At 43.3% G+C, this 20,140-nt stretch overlaps 1 protein-coding gene across 10 annotated transcripts in view; it reads right to left on the bottom strand.

Moving 5' to 3' along the window:
• Positions 1 to 20,140, bottom strand: part of kmt2cb (lysine (K)-specific methyltransferase 2Cb) — a 237,304-nt gene that overhangs the window by 30,763 nt on the left and 186,401 nt on the right. For 8 of the 10 annotated variants that reach the window (XM_060928213.1, XM_060928248.1, XM_060928267.1 and 5 more), the window contains 17 exons: positions 18,262 to 18,402; positions 17,714 to 17,852; positions 17,253 to 17,491; positions 17,087 to 17,160; positions 16,732 to 16,938; positions 10,957 to 12,813; positions 10,435 to 10,748; positions 8,673 to 10,339; positions 8,331 to 8,442; positions 8,158 to 8,236; positions 8,015 to 8,078; positions 7,682 to 7,914; positions 6,049 to 7,587; positions 5,755 to 5,955; positions 4,790 to 4,963; positions 4,545 to 4,686; positions 4,253 to 4,400 (listed from right to left, as the gene is read on the bottom strand). In XM_060928213.1, coding sequence (XP_060784196.1) covers positions 4,253 to 4,400; positions 4,545 to 4,686; positions 4,790 to 4,963; positions 5,755 to 5,955; positions 6,049 to 7,587; positions 7,682 to 7,914; positions 8,015 to 8,078; positions 8,158 to 8,236; positions 8,331 to 8,442; positions 8,673 to 10,339; positions 10,435 to 10,748; positions 10,957 to 12,813; positions 16,732 to 16,938; positions 17,087 to 17,160; positions 17,253 to 17,491; positions 17,714 to 17,852; positions 18,262 to 18,402 — 7,330 coding nt within the window. The remainder of the gene's footprint in view (positions 1 to 4,252; positions 4,401 to 4,544; positions 4,687 to 4,789; positions 4,964 to 5,754; positions 5,956 to 6,048; positions 7,588 to 7,681; positions 7,915 to 8,014; positions 8,079 to 8,157; positions 8,237 to 8,330; positions 8,443 to 8,672; positions 10,340 to 10,434; positions 10,749 to 10,956; positions 12,814 to 16,731; positions 16,939 to 17,086; positions 17,161 to 17,252; positions 17,492 to 17,713; positions 17,853 to 18,261; positions 18,403 to 20,140) is intronic. The other 2 variants (XM_060928223.1, XM_060928257.1) reach the window with 1 other exon arrangement.

Here is a 20,140-nt window from a genome sequence, read left to right as displayed (position 1 = left end):
AACATGATTGTACAAGGGTTTTCTAATCATCCATTAGCCTTCTGAGGCAATGAGCAAACACATTGTACCATTAGAACACTGGAGTGAGAGTTGCTGGAAATGGGCCTCTATACACCTATGGAGATATTGCACCAAAAACCAGACATTTGCAGCTAGAATAGTCATTTACCACATTAGCAATGTATAGAGGTTTTTCACCTGACGTCGCAGGGTCACGTGACGCCCCGATGTCCGCCATTTTGAAGGTCAAGCTAGCTAATGTCAACAACATAGCTAGTATGTTACTCTAGCAATGTTTACGTTCAGTCATTTGGATGACTGTTAAAACCTTTCAGTCTCAAGTTTTTCCTTTACTGGATTTACTAGTTTACTGAGCGAGCGCGCGATGGCTCCCAGCCTGCCCGAGCGCGCTAGCTCCGTAAACTAGTAAATCCAGTAAAGGAAAAACTTGAGACTGAAAGGTTTTAACAGTCATCCAAATGACTGAACGTAAACATTGCTACAGTAACATACCAGCTACTATGTTGTTGACATTAGCTAGTGCTAACAGCTAGGTGCTAGTACACTGCTACAACACAGACACCGACCCTAATAATACAGTTCTTGGTCATTGCCTGGTAACAGCAAATTTATAACGGGCCATGTCTCAACAGACTAAGAAGTTATTTCAATGACATTTAATAACATTTTCAGGGATGTGATTTTGGGCTGGTGAAATTATCTGAAAATTTTAGCCGGGGGTCTGGGGGCCGCAGGCCCCCAGCTGGTCCAGGGCAGCACCCTGGTGAGGGGACAAGGGGGGAAGCCCCCCGAAGCTCCTGGGTTTTGGGGTTTTCTGACTTAAAAATTGTACTAAAATGGCAAGCAAACACACAAGAAAAAACTTGTCATGATTAACAAATTCAAGCCAATTTAATGGTCAACATGCAACTCTGACACACACTCACTCTCACGCGCACACACGCTCTCTCACTCGCTCGCTCGCTCTCTCTCGCTCGCGCTCTCTCTCTCGCTCGCGCTCTCTCTCTCGCTCGCGCTCTCTCTCGCTTTGCATCTTTACGCTCGATCACGGAGGCTGCCATCTTTCAACTCTGTTTGAAGTGAGCTTACGTACAGCTATCTAACAAGCGCGTTCATTGGTTGTTACAGAGCGATGGGCCAATCACGTACCTCGTTTCATCTCAATGACGGAATTGCGTAAATGACGTAATTACGTCAATGAGATGAAACGAGGTACATGATTGGCCCATCGCTCTGTAACAACCAATGAATGCGCTTGCTTCAAACAGAGTTGAAAGATGGCAGCCTCCGTGATCGAGGCGTAAAGATGCAAATCCGAGGCTGCCATCTTTCAAACAAAGTCGGAACGAATAGGATACGAATGTGGATTTGAGGGAAAAATCGGAAGCATTTTTTTTTCAAGTTTTGAGGTGAAAAAAGCGGAATTCCGCGAATTCGCGGAAAAATCACATCCCTGCATTTTGTTTATCCTGAGGACCGAAAGTAAATGAAAATGTGAACAAACCTTAGCTGTAATAAGATGGCGACCACCGGCTCCAGGGACGACCCGCTGATGTAGGCATGTTACCCAGCCTGACACAAAATATTTCTAGGCATCCAAACTCTTATACGCTTTCAGATCAATACCTGTGTATGGCGATGGGTTTTTAACGACATGGGTATACAGATCATGTGGGATACAGATATACAGATCTAGCGGGAGTCGCCATTGTTGTGACCTCCAAAATGGCGCCATCTACTTGTCGACATGGCAACGGTCACGTGGGTCGAAAACCTCTATAGAGTGGATTTCTGATTAGTTTAAAGTGATCTTCGTTGAAAAGAACACTGCTTTTCTTTCAAAAATAAATAAGGACATTTCAAAGTGACCCCAAACTTTTGAACAGTAGTGTACTTTAAGTTCAAAATCATGACAGAATTTAAAAAAAAAAAAACTCATTAAATTTTCAATAAACAAGTCAGAATCTAAGAAGCGCAAGCTGATTTAAATGAGAAGGTTTTCAATCGTTTCTTGAAATTGTTAACGTTCACACATGAATTAAGTTCTCTCGGCAACGTGTTCCATAACCTGCCTAGGCTAGCGTTCTTCCACCAAATGAACTTCTCTTGATGCTCGGAACCACCACGCATTAGGTAACTGATGATGTAATTGTTCAGCGAGACGATTCAAAACAAGTTTCGTTGGCTCACTAAATCAGTGCCTGGTCATTGGAAAGGGGTGATGACTCTGATCAACTGTGAATGAAGAATCACCTTTATTTCCGACTAGTTTCAGGGCTGTCCTAATAGCTTATCCTTTGTGGTTTGACACCAGTTCACACTTCCAGACTTGTGACCATAAGTTTATTTACAGTAGGGCACTTTCACACCAAAGGTTGCCTTAAAAGTCCCAAAAACAGTTGAAAATGAACTTCAATGTAATGCAAAAATCCATCCTGAATTCCATAGAATGCATATTGGGTAACATGTACCTCAAGTATCAAGGCTACAAGTCATTTCAAATTCCAAAATTTATTAGTTTTAACATAGCAGGAAGGTAAAATTCACAAATTATCATTCAGATTTAAGCCTAATTGGTGGATTGGGTCCCCTACATTCCACCTAATTATTGCAGAGATGTTAATGGAACAAAGAGACACCAAAATATCCATCAATGGTGGACATATTTTGGAAAATCTAGTTTTTGGTGAATTTTTTCAGTCTATTTTAGGAGTCACTTCACATATCAATAGAGCTAGAAATGAGAAATAGGTCCAGGAAATCAGCTAAAATGCCTTTTTAGAAAGATACACCAATCTGGTAGGTGACTAGAAAATTTCAACTTCATACTGTATCTACTTTCCGGTCACCGCGCAAATCAAATCAGGTCACAAAATCCATATTTCTGTTCAGGAGAGGACAGAATGTTTAACATCACTTTTCAAATGAAAAATTACTCAGGAAAACTATGGCAACAATTTTGAATATGTTTTCTGATTGAAAAAAGAACCTTTTGCACAGTTTCTTGGACCATTATATTATTTCTTGGACCTTTACAATAATGAAGGTTTATTTATCCTTATTATCCGAAAAGTACTTAACATATACGTTAGCAATTTACATCCAAAACACCTGGAGCCACAAATTTCATATGTTAAACTATGCATTTGATGAGAGCAAACATTTAACATCTAGTCAGTGAGAGAGAATTAATAGTGTTGGGAGTCTTGGGCATTTGTTCAGGAGAGGACATTTTTCTTTAACGCTTAATTTTCTCAGAAAATTAACCAATATTGTAACCTGGGCACATTTACATCCAAATTATTTGACTTGTCTGACCGACAGGTCTTTGTTTGTACTAGTACTAGTCCCCAGATGGTAACTTTGAGGTGAAAGTTCTTTCTCAAATTATGCCTATTATGATATTAAATATCCTGTTCTGGAGAGGACATCCCCTTTAACAACATTTTTATGTAAATGTATCTCGACCATGCATTTGAATGCGATAGTTTCTCATTGGTTTTATATTGTTGGGCCCTAATTAATCCAGTAAGAATATTTCTCCATTAAACTGAGGTAAGTTTTACAGATTATCCTAAGTTCTGGAGAGGACAGATTTTTAACGCAGATTCTACATCAGGATTTCGAATAGCTGAAAAACTCACCACCTGCTTAATAACAGTTCAAATTGAAAATGAGGTGAAGACAGTGATGAAAAACAATTTCTTAAATGTTATTCTAGACCGATAATGCACAACACATTATCAGTTACTCATGTTGTTCAGGAAAGGACAATCGCTTTATTTGTTTTAACACGGAATGCCATGATTCAGTTAAATCACCATAGCGGCCAAACGAATTTACCGATTTTCATGAAATTTGGACATTTCTTGACTCGCCCCCTATATAAGGAAGCAGCATGCTCAGCCATGCATGGGACAGAAATTATTTAATACTCAATGCAATATTTTAAAATTTAATTTGGGACTGCAGATTCTGTCAAAAACGTGTTAAAAATGGCTAATATTTCCACAATAATGATAGGATGGAAGAACCACCGACTGTGTAGCTTCTTTCCGACCCTCAGACAAAAACAGTGAACAAAAGTGATGCATTATGTCACATTTAGTTTACTTTTATGACCCTAGAAGCTAAACTTGAAAAAGGCAACCTTTGGTGTGAAAGTGCCCACTAAATCCAGCCCATGACAAGCAAAACCATGTGACCAGACCAAAAAAAAAAAAAAAATTACCTCAGCTCTTCCTGGTTGTTGTGAGGGGGCGTTGGTAACGAAGCAGGTACGTCCACTGTTTTGGGGCCATGAGCGAGAGCTCTGGCAAAAAGCTCTTCCTCGGTCTTAAAAGGTATGTGCAGTGGCCTTGAAGGCAGTCCTTTGGTCACTATGTATGTAAAAGGCAAAAATATTTCAAAATGTTGCACAAATTTAAAAAAAAAAAAAAAAAAAGAAAATCGGTGCGTGCACATTCCTAAAGGAGCATAGCCTGAATCCATTTTTGAGCTCGGTGTTCAGTGCTGAGCCTCACCATCATGGCCGCCCACAACAGCTGCTTTACCGGCCAGTTCCTCTGTGGTGGCAAAGCCATTGAGCAACTTCTGACGCGCCACGGGCGGAGGTGTGGGAGGCAGAGACGCCGGCGGGGTTGGAGGGTTACTCAGGTTGTTCTGCTGTTGGAAGACAGAACAGAAAAACACAAATGAGCCAGGCTCTATTAAATCTAATAAATTATTAAAAAAAACACTGGTTCTGATCATTGCTTCTCTGACGTACTTTGTAAATGAGCTGGGAGTAATAATCCGACATTCCGTCCAATGAGGCACTTCCAAAAGTGCCCGAAAGACGGCTTTCCCCGTCTAGCTGCCCGCTGCCATAGGGCACGAAATGGGCAAAATTTACACCGACCAAAGGCTCCATCAGGGGCAAGAGAGAGAGCTGCTGCTGCTGCTGATGGCAGATGCAGACAGAGAGACAGGAAAAAAAGGAAAGAGAAGATGTGAGTGTGAGAAATTAGAAACCGAGGGAGCCTAGAGAGATGGGCTCTCGAGGTTATGTGACAGTTTAATTAACAAGAGCCCTGATGTCTTGATAGCTACTGACGTGAAATCTTAAGAAATTGCTTAATTGTCATTGCTAGCATCATTTCAAGTCACTTTACATGCCATGTGAATGGTAAAAGGTTAATGCAGAGTTTCCCCTATTTGAATGGAGGATGGGTGGCTTGCCACATCTCATCGTTTCTCCGTCCACAGCCTTGTGCACCGAGTATACTCCAGTTTTCGAAAGGTTCTTATGCAGAGGGGTGTTGCGCAAGACGTGCACACTGTAACTGTAACAAAGATCTTACCAGTCCTTGTTAGTATTGGCTAACTAACTAGTCTAACGAAGCCTCTAGATGAGAGGTTTTATCTGAAATGCAGATGAAATGAAGATTGGTGTGTTTCTGGTGATCACTGAGCAACGATCTGATTGGTCAGGAGGCGCAAAAAAATAAACAAGTTCACTGTTGTGACAAAAAAAAAAAAAAGGGGGGAACAACAACACTATAGAGTGGTCACATTTACATACAACTTACATTAGCAGTTAATTCCCAACACACCTGATTGGGTTCATGAAGCCTTTTAAGCGTTGAGGTGGGTATTTTGAAGATGGGGAAACCTTGAACCTGGGACTGCAAGAGTGGACATTCTAATCTACAATCGAGCTAGTGTAGGTAAGAGATATTCCATTTGTCTTACCTGTTTCAGATTGGTCATTACTGGTTCAGTGGAAGAATACATGGCTTGTCTCTCATCCTCCTCCTTCTTCCTCTTTTTGGAGCGAGGGGCCGGACGTTCCCCACTCTTTTGAGCACGCTTGGTCCTTTGCTTTTTCTTGTCCTCAGGCATTAAGGGGCTGCTGAAGTCAGGGTTAAATGAGAGCTGGCTGTCTGAGAAGGTCTGTGCGAAAGACAAACGAGGAAGATGCAAACTTGAGAACTTGATGGAATGCACTTTAGCCAAGATGAGAAAGAAAGGCAAATTAATCTTTACCCCGCTGCTGTCTATGGAGCTCTGTCTCAGAAGAGCCTTGTTATCCATTGAGGTTTCCTCCTCTGGTCTCATGCTCTCCTCAGACTTCTGGCGAGGTAATGGGGGTGGAGGTGTCTTCTTGTTCTTCAGGAGATGTTTCAGGAGCTCATTCCCACCTTCTCCTTTTGAGTTACCTGCCGGACTTTGGCCTGCGGCACGTGGCGACATGCCTTCCTTGTCCCCTTCTACTTTTACTACTCCGATACCCATGCTCATGTCAGTGCCTTTTGGACCATGGCAGTCACTGGCTTCAATCCTTTCCAATTTGATGTTGGTAAGAATCTTGTCCTGTGCGTCTTGCTGACCCGCGGTCGCCTCAGATACTCCACAATAGCTGCCTTCGGAAAGCTGCCGCTCCAGCTCCGAGTGGTGCTGGCTGCTCTGAGAGCCTGGGGTGGAGGAGCCAGGCTGGGAGGTCTCGCACAGCTCCTGCTCTCCAAAGAGCAAGGGATTTCTGGTGGGTGTGGATGAAGTATCTGATACACACGGTGTCAGTGGGGCGGTCAGGTCAGAATGCGGTGTAGATGGTGCCCTTAAAGACTCGGCGTCCTCATCACTCTTCTTCTTGCGGTTCCGTTTCTTCTTTACCTTTTCATCTGGGATGATGTTTGAATAAAGCTGAATCAGGGATGGGCCAGATCCAGGAAAGTTTGGTGGAAGAGGAGTAGTTGATTCTATGCCAAAAGGATGACCCTGACCTGGATTCTGCTGTATCATATTTGGTCCAGGGAATCTTGGGGGTCTGGGCTGCCCCTGAACAAAATGAGATCCATGTGGTACTTGGTTATCTGGCCCAAAACCTGGTCTTACTTCCTGAGGGAAGGGGCCATTTCCCATCATGGGTCCAGAAGAAGGGGCTCCAATTCCAGGCTGCATGCCTGGTTGCTGGGGAAATCTGGGCCCTTGCATTTGCTGCTGAGGTCTATGTTGTTGCATGAAATCTTGAGGCAAGTTCTGGTTATAGAAGGGCATCTGGCTGAGGAGGCCTTGCTGCTGTTGCTGCTCAATTTCCATGCGCTGTTTCATGCGTTGTCTCTCCACCTCCTTCATCAGCTGCACCCTCTGCCTCTCCTGCTGCTCCCGAAGCCTCTCCTTTCTCTCTCGTTCCTGGAAACCTTCACTGAATGGATTGGTGTCGTCAAAATTCACATGAGGAGACTCCCCGGCGACTGGCCCTTGACCGGGCCTGGCTAACGTTTGCTGAGGAGCAGGGCCTTGCATCATCTGAGGAGGCATTACACCCGGCATCTGAGGTCCAACAGGGCCTGGAGCTCCAGGACGCCAGCCTGGCATGTTGGGAATATTTGCTTGGTTTGGATGTATCTGCATTGGCATGGCTGAACCCATAACAGGTTGGTTCACAGGGCCAGTTGGCATCATGCCTGGATGACTTTGCATTGGCAACATGCCAGTCGTCATCTGAGGCTGCAGGGCACCCTGCTGTTGTTTGACCCTGTACTCTTCTATCAGCTCTGCATGCTCTTTCTGTTGTTTCCGAATCTAACGTATGGAAGACAAAACACCAATTGCTGAACACCCATACATCTTTTCCTAAAGTACTGCTGATTTAAAAATGAACATGCATCTACATCACCTGTTCAAGCTGTTTCTGTACCACACCCTGCTGCTCTGTGACATGCTTCAGTTGCTCAGCGTCCTCCTCGGGAAACTCCCGGCCAGCTTTCTTTGCTGTTCTCTGCTTAGCTGACAAGGCCTTCTTTGACTTCCTGTGAGCCCCAATCTGTTCCTCAAGAAACTTCTGCTGCATCTGAAGAAGCTTTTGGGTCTCCCGAAGCCAGTCTTCATACTGTATTTTCTGGGCTTCATCTAAGAAAGGAGGTGCAAAATTCAAGCTGAATAAATCTGATTAAACATATCGTCAATGGCAATGCGTCACATTTGGGGAAAACAAAAACAAAACACTTACTGGTGAATCCTTGACCAAAACTTGGAGGACTGGGTCTCGTCATGTATGGAGCCAGTTTGCCATCCTGAATAAACAGTGTCGTTCTTAGTGCAAATTAATTTTTGAATAATTTTGGAAAATGAGAAAGAAGATTCATGCTGTACCTGTGCCATTGCCTGCTGGGGAGGAATACATCCATCTGGACCCTGTGGACCCTGACCTGCTTGAGCACCCACTGGAAATCTGAAAGAAAACCAGACAAGCGTTCAGAATGGATAAACATTGCGCTACGCAGAAACATATTTTAATAAACATCAGCTGATGAGAAAATACTTACTTGTTCATGACCATCTGTGACATTCCCATGTTGTTTTGAACCATTACTTTATTGATTCCTTTCAAGGCCACCATCTTTGCTTTCATGATAGGATCAGTAATGGCATCAAAATCTAAAAAAAAATAATAAATAAACCCATAATTTTATATGGAAAGATTCCGACTGTGCACGATGTATGGTAACGAATCTCGCATGATATTGATTATTTCGTAAGCCCAGCGCTAAGGCTAAGGAGAAACTTTTTTGGGCGATTTGTAGCATTAGTAACTTTTGTGATAACTTATGTTAAATTGTTATTTCGAACAATATTAAAAAAAAAAAAAATTCCACTTCCACATTTACCTATATTAGGGAAGAATGAGTCATTGGACCGCTGTCTGATCAGAGCCTGCATCTGCTTCTGCTGTTGCTGTTCCTGCCTCTCCTGATCCAGAAGGTCTTGCAGCAGGAGTGGCTGTTCCTCCAGTAGCAGTGGTCGATTCTGCGGACCCTGCTGGGACATCATGGCCTGTTGGGTCTGAGGAAGAATGCCAGGTTGTTCTACTGAAAGCACTGCATCCTTCTGATCCACTCCAAACACAGAACCTGAGGGTTGATCCTGCATGGAACCTGAATGGACATCTAATGGACCCTCAGTCTGAGCAGAAACCATTGGTTGGCCTACCACCAGGCTAGAATTCATTCCTTCTACAGATATGGCTCCTTGATCCAGCAGAGTTGAATTAACCGCCTGTTGTAGGCCAGGTTCCTGAAGAGTTACTTGCTGACCACAGTTCTCTTGTTTATGTGGTTTATTATCTGGAGGCACATTGACAAGTAAGCTAGATAGCACTGGAGTAGCATCAGGGTGAACGCCAGGTTTTGAAAGAGCGTCCATGCTACTTTTGAAGTCATCTTGATTAACAACTGGAGTGTCTGTTGTTTGATTTTTGCAAGAAGTTTCTTGTGATGAACCACCATTGACTTCAGTTTTGATATCTTTTTCTGCTTTCAGAGAAACCTGGTTATTTTCTTCTTTGATGCTATCTAATGATTTTTCAGGTTTTTCCTCAGTTTTTCCTTCTGCAGATGTGGAATCAGAAGGTAAGGGCCCGTCATTTGGACTCTCAGGCTTTTTCTCAACTTGCTCCTTTTGGAGGTCAGCGCTGTCACTGTGGTCATCAATAGGATCATTGAGATCCAAATCCTCACTAAGGTCGAGGTCTGCATCGGTGTAGGCAATTATATCAAATTTTCCAGATGTCAAAAAGATATCATCTAAGTGCAGGTCATTAGCTTCCAGATCCAGATCTTTTCCATCATCTGCATCAAGATTTAGGTTCTCTAAATCTGTGTCTTCCAGGTCCTTGACTTCCACATCTTCGAGGTCCTTCACAGCTGATTCATCTGCATCAATCTTCTCCTCAGAGCCTTCATTCATGGGTAAATCAACCTCACTTGATGGCCCGGAAGATGCTGCAGAAAAACTTGATGGGGCAGTTCCACTAAAATTCTCATTTGAAGCAGGTTGGCTCATTGACCTCATGATTGGAATTTGCCCAGTTCTTGCTGGAACACTAGACTGATGCAAGTTGTCCATACTCATTGTTCCATGTATATCTGCACCAACTCCCTGAGTTTGATTCATACTAGAATCCACGGGTTTAGGACCCTGATTGTTTGAAAAGCCCATTTCTTGTCCACTCATGAAACCTGAAGGTCGCTGAAGTTGTGAGGGTGATTCCATTCGGTTTCCCTGCACAGCAGGAGGTCCAAAGGGAAGCCTTAGCCTGCTCTCAGGAGGTCTGTGTCTGAGTTCTATAAAAGGTTGTCCCATGATATTGTGTTGCTGCATATGCATGCCTTGAGGTGGTAAAGGTTGTAGTCCCATTGGGTTGCCTCCTAATGACTTCCCCAGATCTATAGACATGGACCTTCTTATTTGTGAATGACCTTCAATCACTGAATCTTGTATTTGATTCATGGAGGGTCTTAAACCAGATCCTTGAACACCAGAGGGAAAGCCCAGCCTATAATTGGTGAAAGAAGAAGAAAAAAAAATGATTATTACAATTTGCACCACTCTTTGTTACATAATGTTACATTAAAATTCCCAAATACCCACCTGGGTCCTGGTTGCCTGAGGTTATTTGTGTCTCCAGGAAACTGGGGTCTTGGAAATTGCCCATCAGGAAAAGAGCCTCGCTGATCTCCTGGGTATGGTCCATGGAATCTGTGAGGGCCCCTCACAGCCCCTGGACCAGGATATGGTGGAGGTGGTCGGTTGAATATGTCATTTTGCTGACCTCGGGCATCCTGATTCCAGTGTTGAGGGGTTCCTGGAGTCATGGGCATTGGCTGTTCCTGTGGGTTCTTTTCTTGACGAATGGCACTTTTTTGCTGCTGCTGCCTGAGAAGCAGCTCGCGAATACGCTGACGCTATAACAATAACAGTGTAGAATTTAACAATCTGTCAACAAAGATGACTAAATTAGAAACCAAGTAAATGCAGAAACTGTCGAGAAATATCTACATTGTCCTTTCATAATAGTATTAGTTGTTGTAATTAACACAAAAGCCATATACATCAACAAAAGTCAGCTAACCAATTTAAAATTCTTCAAATGTGATATTTGGCATACTGTACCTGTCTCAGCCTTTCCTCAGCTTCTGCAAGAGGAACAGTTTGAACGTCACTGTTTGGTTGTCCCATTGCTGCAGTGCTGTGTCCCAACCCTTGTTGCTCCCTGTTTTCAGCAAACTGAGGGTGAGGATTCATGGGTGCCTGTTCAAATGGGTCATGAACTGGAGTCTGGCTTGGCTGACTAGATGGAGACTGAGACATACTGTTTTCATCTGCCAGACTAGGGTGTCGTGGAGTCTGAGACCCTGGAACTGCTGGACTAGCAAACGTATCCTGCATCAAGACCTGAGGTGGTGAAAACGCATCCTGAGTGGACATGGGTCCTGGTCGTATACCCTGCGCTGTACCTCCAGGATGAGGTGTCCTAGGGCCTTGTGCAAATGGATCATGAAGTAATGACTGAGTGACTCCCACTGGTTGAGCGTGAGTGTCCGGTCCTATTGGTCGAGCCATTGCAGGGGGATGATTAAATGGGTCTTGATTCCTTTGGTAATTTTGGGGTCTGGCAAACCTTTCTGGTACCCCTGCGTGTGGTGTCCCAGGAGGCTGCGCATAAGGATCCAGCGTCATGGGTGACTGCATGCAATTCTGAGTCTGTGTTTGTTGAGAAGGTTGATTCATCATGACAGAATGAGATGTGGCAGGTTGGCGAGAGTAAGGTTCAGGGTCGTGTGGTCTCGGAGTTCCTGGCATTCGAGCATATGGATTAGAATATGGGGACTGGGAAAAAGGATCACAATGAGAGAAATCTGGTCTAGAGGTCGAGGGGGTACGTGCATATGGATTTCCAGTGGATTGATGTGCCACTGGCCCAGGTTGTGTAAAAGGGTGAGGCTGAGGTTGCCGTGAAACTCTTGTTTGATTCTCAAAGCCTTCATTCATCGCAGGATGTGGAGTAAGTGGAGGATGTGCATACGGGTCATTCTGTTGACCCTGTGCAAAAGCTTCTGTAGGACGAGGGGGTATCATCGGTCTTTCAAAGGGATCCCCACTTGGTCTTCTTGAGTGCATGGCTGCATTTGAGTCCTGAGGCTGAGGAGGCGGCATGGGGGTTTTGAATGGCTGGACAGAACCAGATTCATTACTCCCTGGGATGGGAGCAAGAAGAGGGCGGGCATAGGGATCTGAAAGGATCATCTTGCCATGAGGCATTCTTGGATAGGCTTCCTTTCTCACAGCTCCCCTGGAAAATGGATCATGTCCTGGAGAACCAATTATGTGCCTCCCTTCAACAGGCTGACCCACTCTGGGAGGGCACAGAGGCTTGAGAAAGGGGTCTGTTGGACCTGCAGGCCTTGGTGTGTCTGGAGGCTTAGCATATGGATCAACATTCAGGGCTGTTGGTGAACCCATAGATTCATGAACTGATGAAGGTTTCCCACGTTCCTCTGACAGACTCCTGGGTGATTTCCCAGATTCAGAGTTCCGACGGACGGCACCCGGGCCACTTGGTGGTGGTCTTGGCGTGCCCACCATTTTGGCATAAGGGTCCCAGGGTGATGATGGCCTAGAACCTGAAGAGCCTGGAGAGAACATCTGAGGGGACTGTGGCTGAGATCCTGAAGATGGTGGTGGAGGGTGTGGACGTAAAAAGACATCATCTGGGGAACCAGCCGTGGGAGTTCCTGGGAGTTGTGGTTTAGAGAATCCATTCTTGGAGGTGGGCTGCATAGGAGACATGTTCCCATTGCTGGACTGTGATGAACCTGGACTCTGGAGGCTACCGGAGCCATCAAGGTCAGTTTTGAGGTGCTGCTGTTGCTGCTGTTGTTGCTGCTGTTGAAGCTGCTCATTTTTTACCTGCTCAAGTTTTTGTGTAGCTTCAATCTTGGCTTGTTGCTTACTTTTCTGTCTCATTTGCTGCAATGAAACAAACATTCGCTAAATAAAGACAAAATAATTTGTGAATTTAGCAGACTACTAAAGATGACGCTCTCAAAATCATCGCATCTATGGACAAAACACGTCATTTTCCTACTTTATTTTATTCAACTTCGTCACATGTATTTAGTTCTAAGCAATCAGAATAACACATGTAATTAACTTCCTTCTCTCGGCTCTCCAAGAGCTGTCTAAATTATAGTTCTCGCTTCAAATCTATCATAGCTTCATTGCAGCTCATCACGAAGGCCACTAAAGCGAATATTTCCAATTAAACAGTGGAACACCTTTTGTAATTATGTACTTTTTCAGCCTATCGACTGTACATCTTTTTCATGTGTAAGAGAAAAAAAAAAACAGTTATTTCAATCATAAAAAGTGCACTTCATCCATAGGAAACAGGAGAACAGCCGCATGGCAATACAATTAACTGAAATCCTTATAGCAAAGCGAGTTTCCATGACTGTTAATCTAGAACAGCTGTAGAAAGCAATCAACCACACAGTACGCTTTTTTGACTCGCTGCTGTTCGGCAGATTGGCTGTGATGAGACGATAATAAGGACATAATGGTAATGGAGTGATAAAAATACAAGCATTAAGTGAAATAGATTTTCCAGGCTTCATGTCTATCGTGGGACTGACTGAGCAAAGCCAAAAATGATTCACGACGCTTTATTGAACAAGAGAAATAAAAGGGATTAGGAAAAAAGGACTTATTACCAGTAGTTATCGAGAAAGGGACAAGTATTTCCAACGAACTGATACATTTCAGAATTAAGTTTTAATTTGACATTTTAATATTTAAACAACTAGCGAAAGACGCTCGGAAATGTATCATTCGGCTTTACTGGCCATTTCCAAGAAATGCATAAAACATGGGAAAATGTCACATTCTCCCGAGTTCATGGAGTTCCACTGGCTCGTGAAGAGCGCTTTCACACTTTCAGAAAAAGTGCTGGATGGAGAGAATTTTAGAACCAATTTTGTATTTAAAAAAAAAAAAAAAAAAAAAAAGTCTGATCTCTTGGGTGATGAGGTTGTCTTCACTATAGAGGTAGAAAATGAGATTTGGAGCTGTTTATACAACCTGGCTGTATGCAGCCACAGTTAAAGTGAGACGTCACATAACATCGAACATCCTGAAAATACAGGAGTAGTCATTTTTAGTTATATGGAATGATCATTCAAAACGTTGTAAATCTCATTTTCGCTCACCAACATGACTCATTTCTCACCAGCATGTTGTCCTGCATGTTTTATTTTTGCACCGGCCCCTTGAGCTGTGACCCGATTAATCAGGATGCAAATAAGCGTTTGACATCACTCGGCGCCGCTTCTGAAAAGTTGAACTTTTTTCCAACTTTTCCGAAGCACCCTGCTGCGAGCAAAATACGCAAGCAATTAGCAGCACTTCATAAACATGACCGCAATCCGCCTGCCTTGTAGCCTTTTCCTGTAGGGTTACGCGTCAAACGTGGGCTTTCATTCGTGGAAAAAAAACAGCTAGTGTGAAAGCAGCCTCACAGTATTTTTACCCGAGTACATTCAAGGCTAATCATAGAGAGTTATTTGCATCGAATGTTTGATGATGTGTTTTGATCAGACTCTGGGCATAGCTTGTAATCTTTTTCTGAAGAACGACCATTACACTCACCGGCCACTTTAGTAGGAACTTGTTCTTGATTCTAAGATCCCTGTTCTTGGCTGCAGGAGTGGAACCCAATGTGTTGTTCTGTTCTGCTGTTGCACGCTGAGATGCTTTTCTGCTCCCCACAGTTGTAAAGAGGAATTATTTGAGTTATTACAACCCCGATTCCAAAAAAGTTGGGACAAAGTACAAATTGTAAATAAAAAAACGGAATGCAATAATTTACAAATCTCAAAAACTGATATTGTATTCACAATAGAACATAGACAACATATCAAATGTCGAAAGTGAGACATTTTGAAATTTCATGCCAAATATTGGCTCATTTGAAATTTCATGACAGCAACACATCTCAAAAAAGTTGGGACAGGGGCAATAAGAGGCTGGAAAAGTTAAAGGTACAAAAAAGGAACAGCTGGAGGACCAAATTGCAACTCATTAGTTCAATTGGCAATAGGTCATTAACATGACTGGGTATAAAAAGAGCATCTTGGAGTGGCAGCGGCTCTCAGAAGTAAAGATGGGAAGAGGATCACCAATCCCCCTAATTCTGCGCCGACAAATAGTGGAGCAATATCAGAAAGGAGTTCGACAGTGTAAAATTGCAGAGTTTGAACATATCATCATCTACAGTGCATATCATCATCAAAAGATTCAGAGAATCTGGAAGAATCTCTGTGCGTAAGGGTCAAGGCCGGAAAACCATACCGGGTGCCCGTGATCTTCGGGCCCTTAGACGGCACTGCATCACATACAGGCATGCTTCTGTATTGGAAATCACAAAATGGGCTCAGGAATATTTCCAGAGAACATTATCTGTGAACACAATTCACCGTGCCATCCGCCGTTGCCAGCTAAAACTCTATAGTTCAAAGAAGAAGCCGTATCTAAACATGATCCAGAAGCGCAGACGTCTTCTCTGGGCCAAGGCTCATTTAAAATGGACTGTGGCAAAGTGGAAAACTGTTCTGTGGTCAGACGAATCAAAATGTGAAGTTCTTTATGGAAATCAGGGACGCCGTGTCATTCGGACTAAAGAGGAGAAGGACGACCCGAGTTGTTATCGGCGCTCAGTTCAGAAGCCTGCATCTCTGATGGTATGGGGTTGCATTAGTGCGTGTGGCATGGGCAGCTTACACATCTGGAAAGACACCATCAATGCTGAAAGGTATATCCAGGTTCTAGAGCAACATATGCTCCCATCCAGACGACGTCTCTTTCAGGGAAGACCTTGCATTTTCCAACATGACAATGCCAAACCACATACTGCATCAATTACAGCATCATGGCTGCGTAGAAGAAGGGTCCGGGTACTGAACTGGCCAGCCTGCAGTCCAGATCTTTCACCCATAGAAAACATAAAATGGAAGATACGACAAAAAAGACCTAAGACAGTTGAGCAACTAGAATCCTACATTAGACAAGAATGGGTTAACATTCCTATCCCTAAACTTGAGCAACTTGTCTCCTCAGTCCCCAGACGTTTACAGACTGTTGTAAAGAGAAAAGGGGATGTCTCACAGTGGGAAACATGGCCTTGTCCCAACTTTTTTGAGATGTGTTGTTGTCATGAAATTTAAAATCACCTAATTTTTCTCTTTAAATGATACATTTTCTCAGTTTAAACATTTGATATGTCATCTATGTTCTATTCTGGATAAAATATGGAATTTTGAAACTTCCACATCATTGCATTCCGTTTATATTTACAATTTGTACTTTGTCCCAAATTTTTTGGAATCGGGGTTGTATATCCTTCCTGGCAAAAAAGCTCAAACCACCTCGAATCTGGCCATTTTCCTCTGACCTCTCTCATCAACAAGGCATTTGTTTCCACCTACATAACTGTCACTCTCTCAGTGTTTTTTGTTTTTCGCGCCATTCTGTGTAAACTCTAGAGACCGTTGTGTGTGAAAACCCCTGAAGATCAGCAGTTTCTGAAATACTCAAACCAGTCCATCTGGCTCAAACCAACACCCATACCACAGTGAAAGAAAGTCAGACAAAAATTGAGATCACAAAACAGCAGGTGGATGTAGGGGTGTTCCTAATATAACAAAGTGGCCAGCGAGTGTATAAGCATAAGCGGAAAAAACGGATTGCAAAACAAACGAGTTTGCTGTCCGTTAATAACAGGGAAGGAGGTGAATGTTTGGTATTTGCAATTCAGTAACAAGATGAGTAACATGGGTTCTTCAAGTTGTTTTCGATGCGTGTTCCTGAAATTTTTGCCCAGCAAGACTTTACCTGTCTCAGCTTCCATTCCTGTTCCTGTTCAGATTCCTTGTGCTTTAGAGGATCCTTGAAGAGAAGCTCAGGGTCTAGAGGAGGAATCGCAGGATCAAACACTTCCAAAGGCTGCGAGGCTTGCGGCTGTTGTTGCCTCTTAATCGTCTCGTTAGACATTTGGACTTTGTTGATGCGTAGAGCCGCTCTGTTATCCCGGGCCTTTTGCTGTAAGTGACATCCATTCAGTCAGGTCATTAACGTATTGTGTCAGTGCAAAGAATCCTCAAATGGACAACGACTAACGTGGCGATTATTCCATTATTAAAAAGAGACTGTAACTGAAGGATGGAGTAGGTAGGATCAAAGGTTATACCACATATGGAGCTCTGTCTTGAGAACTTGCTTTCCTCCACAGCTTGGCGATTTGTTTCACTCGTGTTTGCCAGTCTGCAAAACAAATCACAATGTTTAAAAAAAAAAAACCCAAACACCCAGCACTTTTTAAATCAGCTGGACTGAAACGGATAAGCCACACCCACCTGGGTATTCCTCTTTGAGGTTGGGGAAGTTGACGTTCGTGTAGAGGACGGGGGCCACGGTTGCGAGTTCTCCCAGAGTCTCTTCTTTCTCCCATTTCAGCATGCTCTTCTGAGCCGTGGATAAGGAATCCGTCTCCCCCTCAGCTGCAGGAGCTGGAGTAGGAGCAGGACTCGGACCTGGACCGGTGGCTGACCATGGACCTGCTGCATCCCGTGACATCGGACCAAACTTCCTGTCCCTGTTCAACACACACACACGCACAGTGAGGTCTGAAAATTTGAGCTCACTTCTGAAAGGTAACGGACATCAGCCGTCTTGTTGTGATGTCACGCTCAGGGTGGGAAACGGGCCATAAACTTGACTTTTGTTCGACGCATAGGTATCAAGTTTTAGATGGTCCTTCTAATGAAGTCCTTAAATGTTAAGCCCACCCAGCAGCGTTCCTCATGTTCGTGCTCACCTCAGATTGTCAGGAAAAGGCATGCGTTGCATGGGAGGGAAGTTTCGCGCCATGTTCGCTCCAGGAGGCATCTGTGACGGAGGGAACTGCTGATTGGGGTTCATCAGTCCGTTTATCACTGGCATTCTGGGAAACATTCCTAGAGAGGAAAAAAAGTTTACAGTCCTGTACTGTGTGCTGCTTAAGGTTAAGTTTAAGGTCTCTTTAAAAATAAATAAATCAATCTGAATTCCTCACAGGAAAAATAGTATTGTGTTTAATATTAATATTCAATATATGACAGGTGAGAGTTATTGCATAAAAAATTTTCTGCAATATACAAATGCAGCCCACGCAAGAGCACAAATGTGGGCAGGAGGCTGTTCAGTCAATTTGCATATTGTTTTAAACTAGATTTCTTGCTGGAAAATACTACTAATAATACAAAAAGTAACAAAGCACATAAGCGAAAAGAAATATATAATTTAAATTTGCACTCTCGTTTAATTTAATGGGGAAAAAATTAAACACTTAGATCGGGCTATTTTGATGTACATAAGTTGGCGTACCTGAGTTGATCTGAGAGGGCGGAGGCCCCTGTCCCAGATGCCCGTGTATCGTGTGCGTTCCCTGGGTTTGGGGAGGAGCTTGAGTGGTGCTGGGGCTCAACACGGCGGTGAAGAGATCCTCGACATCTTTTCCCTCCAGCTCTGTGACGAGATCAGCAGTTATAACGTACAGCACATCTACAATGACTTTTCGATCTAAATCGGTCTTGTTCCGTTATACCTGATATTAGCTTGCACATATGCTGGAACATTAATTAGTTGTTGTTGAGTAACTGCAACTGGTATTTCGATAATTTAGATAAATCTGGCTAGCTGATGAAACCCAACATGACCTGACAAGCAGACAAGTTTAGCATATGAACTAGCAGCTGTGGATGGATAGCATTAGCTAGCTACGGTAGCTAGCAATATTTCCAAGGTTTAGCTAGCTGGAACACAAACTGGCAAGTTTAACAGGTTGAACATATGAACTAGTAACAGCCACCTACCTAACTAGGAAAATTAACAGTCGAGCTAGCTATTTTAATCCGAGTATTTGCTGAGGCAGCGCAAACATTCCGACGGTTTAGCTAAATCTAGCTAGCAAGCCCCAACACACTTACCTAACTAGCAAAATTTGCTAAACTATGAAAAGCTAGCATTAGCTCTTTGCTGGAAGGTAAAAGTTGAACTTTTTTTTTTTCCCCCGAAGCTGAGTAATAGCTGTTTGATTGCAAGTATTCTCATGTCTCTGCTAAATTTAGTTAACTACAGTATATTCGACATACACTACCGTTCAAAAGTTTGGGGTCACTTTTAGGGATGTTAACCGATGACCGTTTGACCGATGGTTGACTGAATCAACGTCAACCGGTTAATTTTTTTTTTGGTTGTCGGTTAAAAAAAAAAAAATCAATCATTTTGAAGCTGCCGATTTTGGAGCGGAGAACCTGGAATTCTGTGTTGTAAACGCTTGGGGCGTGCCATGCGGTGTAAGGACAACAGCTGACAAATCAGAAACACCCATTCAGTCATGTCCCGCCCTTCCACTGCCACTCGGCGAAAGAAAAGTGTCGACACAGGCTTTTTAGCTTACAAATTACTATTCTGTTTTTTTTTTTGTTTGTTTTTTTTAATTATTATTAGAAGGCACATGGAGTTTAGTCCTGCCTTGGCCAGTGCATTCTGAAAGTATGTTTCGGTCTGTAGCCAACAATGCATGTTATTGCAGATCATATCTCTCCACACAAACTAAAGGCGCAGATGCCGACTTTTTCACGGCTGAATCGTGCAGATCCGATTTTTTTGGGGGGGGGGGGGGGGGGGGCGTTGGAGTGTCTGAATAATTTCATCAGAGTAAATTCTGTATTAAAATGACTAAATAAGCAAATGCCGTTGAAATTATTCAGACACTCCAACGCTCCCCCCCCAAAAAAAAAATCGGATCTGCACGAGTCAGCCGTGAAAAAGGCGGCATCCGCCAAAAGGTGCGCCGTTTGCATCCCTGTTAAACTCATAGGTTAACCGACTTTAACCGGCTAATGAGGCTCGGTGGTCGGTCAAGATTTTTTTTTTAGTTTTCGCCATCCCTAGTCATTTTGAAATGTCCTTATTTATTTTTGAAAGAAAAGCACTGTTCTTTTCAATGAAGATCACTTTAAACTAATCAGAAATCCACTCTATACATTGCTAATGTGGTAAATGACTATTCTAGCTGCAAATGTGTGGTTTTTGGTGCAATATCTCCATAGGTGTATAGAGGCCCATTTCCAGCAACTCTCACTCCAGTGTTCTAATGGTACAATGTGTTTGCTCATTGCCTCAGAAGGCTAATGGATGATTAGAAAACCCTTGTACAATCATGTTAGCACAGCTGAAAACAGTTGAGCTCTTTAGAGAA

This window comes from Neoarius graeffei, chromosome 1, assembly GCF_027579695.1.
Source record: "Neoarius graeffei isolate fNeoGra1 chromosome 1, fNeoGra1.pri, whole genome shotgun sequence".
NCBI lineage: Eukaryota > Metazoa > Chordata > Actinopteri > Siluriformes > Ariidae > Neoarius > Neoarius graeffei.
Note: the sequence above shows the minus strand (reverse complement) of the source record. Positions and strands in the feature narration are given on the sequence as shown.